Source organism: Melopsittacus undulatus, chromosome 13 (genome assembly GCF_012275295.1).
Source record: "Melopsittacus undulatus isolate bMelUnd1 chromosome 13, bMelUnd1.mat.Z, whole genome shotgun sequence".
NCBI lineage: Eukaryota > Metazoa > Chordata > Aves > Psittaciformes > Psittaculidae > Melopsittacus > Melopsittacus undulatus.
In genome coordinates this window covers 10,647,880-10,657,894 of record NC_047539.1, presented here as the reverse complement: position 1 = coordinate 10,657,894, position 10,015 = coordinate 10,647,880, and the positions used below count along the sequence as shown (strand labels likewise).

Below are 10,015 nucleotides of genomic sequence, written 5' to 3'. Positions count from 1 at the left end.
TTAATATGTTATGTATTCTAGTTGTTTACTGATATGTTCAGATATGAATGCAATTATTGGGCAACGAACTGAGGGAGACAGCACTGAAAAACTGTACAAAAGAAGCTACAAAACTGTATGGAAAACCCTGCCAAAGTGTGGCTGCTTCTGCAGGAGCTGGTGCTTGATAATGTTCAGTGTTTGAAGTATAACAGCATGTACAATGCAGAACCAGTGTTAGGCTGTGTTTGGAGACAAATCTACAAGGCTGTCCTGCTGCCCCACATTAACAGAGCACCCATTTGTCTGCAGCCCCCTGGGTAGACATGTCATGAGCACCTTCCAAGCTGAATGGCACTGTAAGTTGTGTGAGGCCAGTTAAATAAGTGGGAGCTAAAGCAGTTTTTGGCTCATGTGTCTGGGCTCATGTATTTTCCCAGCTGACCTCTACATGAGTGTCTGCTGCGGGACCAGAGCAGGACTGCTGGTTGTCTCGTGTTCTTCTCTTCCATTATAGTCCTCCATGTAGCACAAAAGGTCAAATGAAGAGGAACATGGGAACTCAGAGGCTGAAAACTGTCATCCAAACAGGATACAAAAGGCTGTACTGATGTATGACTGAATCAGACAGCCAGAGGAAAAACCTTTGAGACTGTAGGATCCGCATTCTCATTGTAGCCAGTGGATGAAGGGATGCACTTGCTGGTCTCCTCCCCAAGCAGAAGTCAGAGGTAATCTCTGTATGCTATTACCTGAAAAAGCACAAAAGCAGATCAAGTTTTCAGCAGCTATAGCACAAATACCATCAAACAGCAGAGTATGAACGTGGAGTCTGTCCAGTACCAGAGTTTATTAAGATCTTCAGAAGAAAAGAGCTTTACCAACGGCACAAGTTTGGCATACTAGATTAAAATTCGTTAATACAATAAATAATTGATAAATTGGTAAAATAATGATAAAAAAGCTCATGCTGTCTCATACCCATTGTACTAATTCACAGTTTTCAAATAGCTCCACTATATTTGCACAGCATGGCGGAAAAACCCTTCCTAAGCATGAGGACAGGGAGCAGTGAACATCACTACCGGGCTTATGGCGATTAGCATCTTTCAACTCTCTTGGTAAAGCTTTTCTCCATCCCAGTGAGGATTTCATTTCCTCAGCTCTGTAACCAGGTGATTGTGTTCTCATAGGAGGACAGTGTGCAGTGCAAGTCCCAGGTTTTCAGTTACCCATTTGTCACCTATAAAGAAAACAGGTTGGGATTTTTGTGCATTTTATTTCAGCAGCAGGGTTTTGTTTGGGCAGATGATAGCGTTCCTGGCCATACGATCATGGTTAAGCTGCCCATCAGTCACCATTCATGCCAGGTATTTCCTTCCAGCACAGACAAAACGTTCTCTGTTTAAACCATTTAGCCACAACCCTTTGAGAAGAGGCTTTGCTCAATTTAAACTCCATTGCACATGGTCACAAAGCACTTGTAACTGTCTTATATTGCAAAACGTCTCATATCTGCCTTCCTTTCATACCTCAAAGATAAAACCATTTACACCAGTGCTGTGTATATGTTCTTAGGATGCACTTTGCAAGTGGACTTCCCCATTGTAATAAGTTCTATGTTTTGAGTCATCAGTTTGTTTTAATTGCAGTCAAACTTCTCGACTTCTGATGTAGGTTGAGATATTTGAAATATGAAATGTTCAGAAGGTGGTACCAGAGAGACTTAACTGAATTCATTAGGGTGTTTAATTGCTAATATTGGTTGAGATGAAAACTAAATGGTTGCTTTTAGGTAAGAAGGGGAAAAAATAACTGAGAAGTTTTAAACACTGGTGCTTATTCTATTGGAAAGTTCTTCTACATTTTAAAGGCAGGATGATATGTTGTAAGAGGATGATATGTTGTAACTCTTTTGGGAAATGAAAGCAAAGTAATTGTCATGTTTAAGTAAATGGTTATTGTTCAATTATTATTGTTTTTTAATCTGGGGGGTTGCCTTTCACTTTACACAATCATGTCTCACAGTGCCTCACACGAATACAAAGCGGCATCAGACACCTGACCATTATGATCCTGTTTGACTCTTTGGACCACTGAAAACTACTCCCCAAATGCACCTTACCTGCTTTAGAGCAGGGGATGTTCATGCTCTCATTGGTAAGAACACAAACACTTTTAGTTCTGTTCTCAAAGGGCAGAAATTCCAGCCCTGCACCAGTAAAACTGGTTCACAGCCATCAAGCCCAGCTGGTTTGTCTGATTACTGATGCTCTTTGCCACAGAGTCCTCACTGCCATACACTGTGCTGGCATCGATGAGCAAACTGACAGCATTGATCTGCTCACGAGTGAACGTCCTGGGGTTGCACACAGATGCTGATTGGACAAACAGGAGTGTGAGCCTGGCATCCGGGGGTCATTGGGGGGAAACTAGAGCAAACAAGCATAAGCAACACCTTCACTTGCTCCTGTGGGAACAGACACTCCATCCTCATACACTACTGGGAGCCAGTGAGCAAACCCGCGGTTCGAGGACCCAGATGAGAATGCTTTCTGCAGCATCACAAGAAGAAAAGCAAATGCCAGTAAAGAACAAGCTTGTTACTTGTAGAGACTAACATTTTGCAGCACTTTAATACATGTTTGATTACTTTGGCAACAGAGGTGATAGCCAGAAAATAGTGAGAAATAAATAATACCAAGAATATTACTGCAGAGAATTTTGGGCATTAAGAAAAGTTTCCCCATGTCATTATGTTAATTTTCTTTGGCATTTATATCTCTGTCTCCACTGCTGCTCCACAAAGAATCAAGGCCATCACCAGTGATCAGGGTGGCCATGCTTTCACCCAGCTGGGAAGCTTTCAGTGATGAAGATCCTTCACCTGTGAACCTCTCAAACTGCAATCTGCATCTGTGGCCACTTGTTCTACTGCCTCAAGCTACTCAGGAAAGTTGGAATCAGTAAAGTCAGCAACACTTGTTCAGAAGAACACTAATGCTCATTGATCTGTGGCCCTAAGGACACAGAAACACGTATTTGGAGGAAATCAGCTACTGAATATCAGCCGGTGTTTTAAGCTCTTAAATCCACAAAATCTGGTAATAACTGCCTGTATTGAAAGAAGGAGTGGAATACCCAGAATTTAGAGCAGTGTGCTGGGCAATCAGAGCATACCCTAGAACCACCACACCACAGCTGAAGCAATCCCATTGTTAAGGACCCAGTTCCATCATGGCTCTTGTTTGGATTGCTGTCACCGTCCCTGCAGGCAGAGTTTTGCAAGATACTTGAGCACTTTCTCATGGTGTGTGTCTCAAGCTGGGCAAGAAAAGTGTTAAGAGTCCCCTTGCAGCCCACTGGATTAGCAAGGCCAAGGAGAACCCCTATCCTGAGCCTAAAATTCAGCGTGGGGAGGTTTAGACTGGATATTAGGAACAATTTCCTCCCTAGAGGGTGCTCAGGCATTGGAACAGGCTGCCCAAGGCAGTGCTGGATTCACCATCCCTGGAGGTGGTCACAAACCATGTAGATGAGGCCTTAGCAACATGGTTTAGTGGTGGACGTGGCAGTGCTGGGGGTGGTTGGACTTGATCATCTGAAAGGTCTTTTCCAACCTGGTTGATCCTATGAATCTATGGACACTGCTATCCTTGGGGAGCTGAAGGCTGTGGGGTCTGTGGGTGAACATGCAGACAGACTGTAACACTAGTACCATGACTGTAAGCTCCCTGCTCGTGTGATGCAGAGTTGGTCTATCTCTTCACATCTGGCACATCTGTTTCACATCAGGTGCACATCAGATGCAAGTCCCACTCAGACTCGGTGGCTGGAGTTAGCATACCAAGCAGCAAAGCTGTGATAGGACAGCGAGCCTTGACTTGCAAGTATTGAACTGGAAATGTTGCCATCTTCTGGTTAGGAAAAAGAAAGTTAGCATGGAAATAGATGTATGATCCCAGGTTTGAACCAGGGGGGAAGCATTGGCACAGGTTGTCCAAAGAAGTGTTAAATGCTCCATCTCTGGCAGTGTTCAATGCCAGGTTGGACACAGCCTTGGGTGATATGGTCTAGGGTGAGATGTCCCTGTCTCATAAGGTCCTTTCCAACCCTAACTATTCTATGATTCTATGATCTGTTATAGGCACCAATAAAACGAGCATTTCACTACTATTGGCTTGTTGAAAGGTACTTACACAAATGACCTTAAGCCCCATATCCTGGGCCAAAGTACAGACTCAAGACTCCCTTTCTCCACATGCAAATCCTACCTAACCCAGTGGTGGTCCAGTAAACATCATTTTTGGGGCATTTGATGGAACGAATCTGATAGTCCCTGCCAGTTTCTTTGGAAATCACCTCCTTCTGTTTTCTGTCTAGTAGGTCTGTAAGAGAAACCAATGCCAAGTAACACCTGCTCTTCCTTTCATTTTAGATTCTTGGTATTCGAGGTGAACATTCGAGTGTGCTGAATCAGAGCTGTGGATATGTAACAGCTGGATTTGAATTGCTAATTTGGTGCTTAAACCCTTTAGTGGATCAGCTCTCAACTGCTGGGTTAGGGAAAATGGGTTGGCATGCAACAACTTCCCTCTGGAATATAGGGTCCATATCACCACCAGCAATGTTTTACCCTAGACTGGGAACAAGATTATGAGCACACAGGGTGGATAATGGGGTACTGTTTTCAGTGGCCAGAGTCTCCTGGCATTCAGCATGTTTTGTCCCAGGTTTATCATGCTTATTGTTAGGCTGGTTTTATCATCAAAGGTATGAGACAGGCACTGCTAAAGATGGTGAATAAAACAGGTCATTGGTCTGCCTTTGAACACACTTAAAGTCTGTTCTCCTAGGGCTGTTGTGAGGCAGTTCTCTGAGCCAGGGCACAATTTCTGTCTGCTATTCCTGATTTGGCAGATTTTCAGCTCTTAGTTGTTTCTATGATATTCTGGTCTACACCACATTACCTGTAACATTGGATCACAGTTTCCCAGAGAGATGCAGCTTTATTTTGAGGAGTTTCAAAGTGGTTTCCAAGTAATGAGCAGCACGGACTGCAGATCTGGTTCTTCCTACTGGCTCCTTTAAATGCTTCAGGAAATCCATTGGGTCAGAAACCTTTTCCTCTGGTTTTCTCTTTAAGCTGAACATAAAAGAGTCCCGTGAAAAACCTTACCTGAAATCAGACCTCCTCTGTCATGCTCGGGTGGGTATACTTAGATGTGACAGCACTGCTGGGTACCAGGCAGGTTCTGCTCACCCAGGACAAACTGGTTGCTCATCAGCTTTGCACATTGTAATCTACATCCTTGTCACAGTAAGTTTTGTTACATCATGTGAAAAGCTGGATCAGTGGAAAACTGAGCTGTTCAGTGCCTGGATAAAATTCTACATTTAGTATATCACAATATATAGTCTGTGAAAAGACAGATAACATTGGTCCTGTTTCATCTCTTCCCTATCCCATGGGCCTTTCTTGCAGTGTGGAAAACCTTCCCTAGGGTGGGTGGAAAGAGACTTCTCCCCAGAGGCTTGGGACCAGCCTTTGGTACAATGCACAAAGGGATACCTGGGTTTGACTTCCACTGGGATGTATTTGTGACAGGTACTGATCTGCACAACTATGGCCCTTCCAGAGAGGGGCAGAACTTCAGCAGTCAGAAGAGGACTCAGCATGTGTCCACTGTGCCCATACCACTGTGAACTACTGAGAGGCATCTGTGGCAGTGTAGGTGAGGAGGAAATAGCTGCGGGTGATGAAATGTGGCCCTAGGACTGAGATGGGACATGAGAATCCAGCCAAACTGGGCAAAAGGACCTCTCCAGCTGTTACAGGGAGAGCCCTAGAAAACAGGTGTCTCCATAATAAATCATGGAATATTTGGGGGGTCTTAAAGCTCATCCAGTTCCAATGCCCTGCCATGCACAAGGACACCTTCCACTAGAGCAGGTTGTTCCAAGTCATGTAAGGGGCACTTATGATCTTAAAGTCCTTTTCAAACCTAACCATTCTATGATTCTATGGGGCAGCCACAGCTCCTCTGGGCACCCTGTGCCAGCGCCTCAGCACCCTCACAGGGAACAGCTTCTGCCCAAGAGCTCAGCTCAGTCTCCCCTCGGGCAGGTTCAAGCCATTCCCCTTGGTCTGTCCCTACATCCCTTGTCCCAAGCCCCTCTCCAGGTTTCCTGCAGCCCCTTCAGGCACTGGAGCTGCTCTCAGGTCTCCCCTTCTCTTGTCCAGGCTGCCCCAGCCCAGCTCTCAGCCTGGCTCCAGAGCAGGGATGCTCCAGCCCTCGCAGCAGCTCCATGGCCTCCTCTGGACTGGCTCCGACAGCTCCACATCCCTCTTGAGCTGGGGATCCTCACCATAATACACTGGATAACACAAGGCATCAGAATATATTTTCTCTTATTTCCTTATAATGTTGGGTCCCTCATGCAAAAAGAAATCCCCATTTCTGGGTATGTAAATACACTGTGTCTACAGCTGCTTGGCTTCACTAATGCTGCTCAGAGAGATGAGTCTGACAGCACCTCAGAGTCCTCTTCTTACAGAAAATTAAATAAAATCAAATAGCAGAAGTTGATGATACTTTTTAATGCACACGAGGAGCTACAGGCACCATCCCACCGCTGGCTGCTCAGGTGCAGTGACTCCATGTGCACGCAGTTCCCACTGGACACCTTTATTGGTGCTTCTTTTACTCATCTGTTTCATTCCATTCTGAAGTCCTGAAAGCCACAGGACAAGAAGTGACCAGAGGTGTAGTTCATTATCATTCATGGCTTTGTGAGGCTTTTAGGAAGTCATTTTCCACTCTTCATTTTGATGCTATTCTTTCCTGTGTGTAGGGAAATGCATAGAAGACAAATATATGACCTCTGACCCAGTTTCACTGCCATAAAATGATGATCATGTGCTTGGAAGACCTGTTTGTTAAATAAGCAATTTCCTTAGACAAGTTTCTTAGGTATTGACTTCATTGGTAGTGTGCCAGTCTATGGGATATTTCAGATTTATATTGGAGTTGTATCTAACTAGGAACTCAGACAGAGTTTTGACTCACACCCTTTCAAGCACAATAGCATCCAATGGAGAAACAGAAACTTATTATTTAATGAGCAATCCATTGCCCTGACTAAGCAGAGTGTGATGATGGATCCTAAGAGAGTAATTCTTGGGTTTAAGCCTAGAGAGAAACGCAACATAAATCTGAATGCACAGGGCTTCACTGAGACTTCAAAAGTGATTGTCGGGTTTGTTCCGGATATTTCTTTCAGGATCCAGGAATAAACCACAGCACCTCTCTGACCAGGTCTGTAAGTGGGACTCTGGCTAGTGAGGGCTGTAGTTGTGGATGCTGGCAGGACACAGGAACATCACTGCGCTGTGGGACATTTGGTAAACGGGGCTGAGGCAAGTACAGCACAGGCTTCAGCGATGGAGACTATTGGGAAGGTGTATTGGAAGAGGGTAATGGTATCCTGCCTTTGGATGGTGCTCCTCACCATCATGATCACTTGTCTGGGTTTCAGTTTTATCCCAAAAAAAAGAAGAAAAAAACCCTGAATATTTGTGAAGGTCACGTTTTCAGAAACTGAAAATACAATGCCAGTATTCCTCCCTTCAGGAGACATTCCAACCCCAAAGCAGAAGCTGAGCCTAGTATCAGATGGGCTGGCAAGTGCCTGACCTTGTCCATCCAGCTTTCTGCCTACAAAATGTACCTAAGCTGAAGTCCAGGTAACTGAAGCGTGGGTTTGCTATTTCTTTTGTACTTGTGACACATATCATTGCAATTGCTTTAGTGTCCCATTGACACCCTGGTAATCCCCATTTGCCCTTGGTACAGGTGCAGCATCGACCCTTGAGGGTTTGCACTGCCACTTACAGGTGGCCCAATGCTGCTTCCAAGAGTGGAGTCAGCTGCCATACAGACTGCATTAACATTACATGTATCCTACCAACTCCTTGTGTCTGGGCGTAAGTGTGGCACACAGGGCTTGCACGTGCACACAGGCAGGCTGTCTTATGTCACCTCTAGCTAGGGTTTATGGTATCCTTGTGCAATCTTCTGAGCTTCCAGACAAACCAGGTATCCTGCCCACCAAGGGTGATGTTCATTCAGCAAAGTGTACATGATAGCTGCCAACCAAGCAGCAGATTCCTCCATCACATCTCCTCTTTGTCTTGTGTGTTTAGAAGCTGCATTATTTCTTCTCCTTCAGGCTCTTGGTATTACTAACATTACTTCTTGGTATTACTGTGCAGGCTGCAGATCTTTTCCTGTAAACTCTAGTGTACCTGTAACAACACATAGATTATTATGCTCCTTATCTCCCATCCTAATGGCAAAAAGCAGCATTCCCTGTTTGACACAGCTTTGATTTTCCTGCAAGCTTTCTCAGCACTCATTTCCATGACACAGATATATTTATGCTAGTAAAATACAGGTGTGAACCACAATATCTCAAGGTTAACAGTGATTAAGGACTTATTTTAGGTACAACTTCAAATACACAAAGCTCCTTCCTGGCATATTTTTCCTATATTTAAAACTGTGGGTTATTTACATAGTTCTGAGAGGCAACAGCCGGTTGCCAGGGACACAGTGGCATGAAAGAACCACTGCAGGTTTACAGAACAGTGTGTCTCCTGCTCCAACAGATGAAGGGCAGAGCTTGTAAGGGGATGGAGTGAGCAGGATAAAACAGAAGAGAGTAAGAAATAATAGTTTAGAAGTACAGACATTGTAGGGGGAGTAGAAGAGCAAAAGTTCCCAACAGTTCAGGGTGATATTTAATAAAACCAGTTCTTCCAACTTTAAAAACATAAAAGCTTTAGTACTAAAACAGTAACTTTATCTCTTTATGAAGAAGGCCGTCCTGTTCTGTGCTCAAGGCCAAATACAGCCTTTGGACAGAAGAGAAGTTCAAAAGATGATGCACAGGGGAAAGCTGATGATGTGAATACCCTGCACAGCTCCTAGTCCAGGTTTCTGGAATAGCACTTACAGACTCAAAGGTACATCCAGGGTCTGGAAACACACTCGTTACTGGTCTCTGCAGAATACATAAGGGGCCAATGTCAGAGCAGCAATGGGGGGTGACAGCACATGAACAATCTGGGCTGATTATTTCCTCTTTCCTTCATCATTCTATAGTGCTGTAGCTCTTGCACCTGCTGTATCTCTCCCACCCACTGAATCTCTTCCACACAGGGCACTTTCTTTCTGCCCATGGTTCAACCAGTCCACCCCTATCAGCCAGCACCTCTGGAGGAGGGGAACTGGTTCACCAGGAGGGTCTAGCTCCCCAGCCTGGGACTCATGAAGTTTGCTGAGAACAAGCCCTCTATCCCGCAGCTGGAGCTGGTACCCATCTTGTAGCAGCTTCACATGTGCTTGAGGGCTCTATGACCATGGTTAGCTCACTCCTAACTTCTCTCAGTGGGACAGTGTTGGTATGGGAGTGATAGCAACAGCAACGGATGCTCAGGAGATGGCAACACAGGGCTTTCTAGCTTCAATGGGGTGCTCACACTAGGAGTTTCTCCAGTTGCATGATGTCAAGGAGTGAGATTATTACCTGTCTTTGAAGTCCTTTAAAGGCTCACCACTCATCGACACCCAAGGCTATGAAGCCCTCTTAGTGCAGCCCTCCTTCAGCCATGGAGAGTACCTCATAGCCCACCATGGAGAAAGAGGGGAGCCCAACAGACTGGGCAGTGCCATCAATGAGTACAGACTGCTTTGTGCCTTTGCCCAGAGAAGACACCCATGGGTGACCATCCATGGAACTCCTGCTGCTTGCAGCACTCTTGGCAGTCCCTGTGGTCACTGGGGCTATGCCAGCTCAACATGACCCAGCAGGGCAGGGCATTCAAACACCTCTGTCCCAAGCAGTAGGTATAGATCCCAGGGCAGGAAAGCTGTCAAGGTCTTTGGCTTTTTAGCACAGTGGTAGTGCTAAAAAGGCTAAAAGCTCAGCTTGAAAGGCTAAAACATGACTCCTATCCTGAGCAGCATCTAGC

General features: G+C 45.2%; 1 protein-coding gene across 1 annotated transcript; it reads right to left on the bottom strand.

Moving 5' to 3' along the window:
* Window positions 1-389: 389 nt before the first annotated feature.
* LOC106023657 (myeloperoxidase) lies at window positions 390-9,605 on the bottom strand. The gene is given in 9 exon segments (XM_034068972.1): window positions 390-731; window positions 1,065-1,222; window positions 2,105-2,205; window positions 2,207-2,369; window positions 2,372-2,411; window positions 2,442-2,534; window positions 3,805-3,896; window positions 4,254-4,405; window positions 9,571-9,605. Coding segments are annotated over 9 exon segments (1,176 nt in total).
* Between the last annotated feature and the right edge of the window lie 410 nt (window positions 9,606-10,015).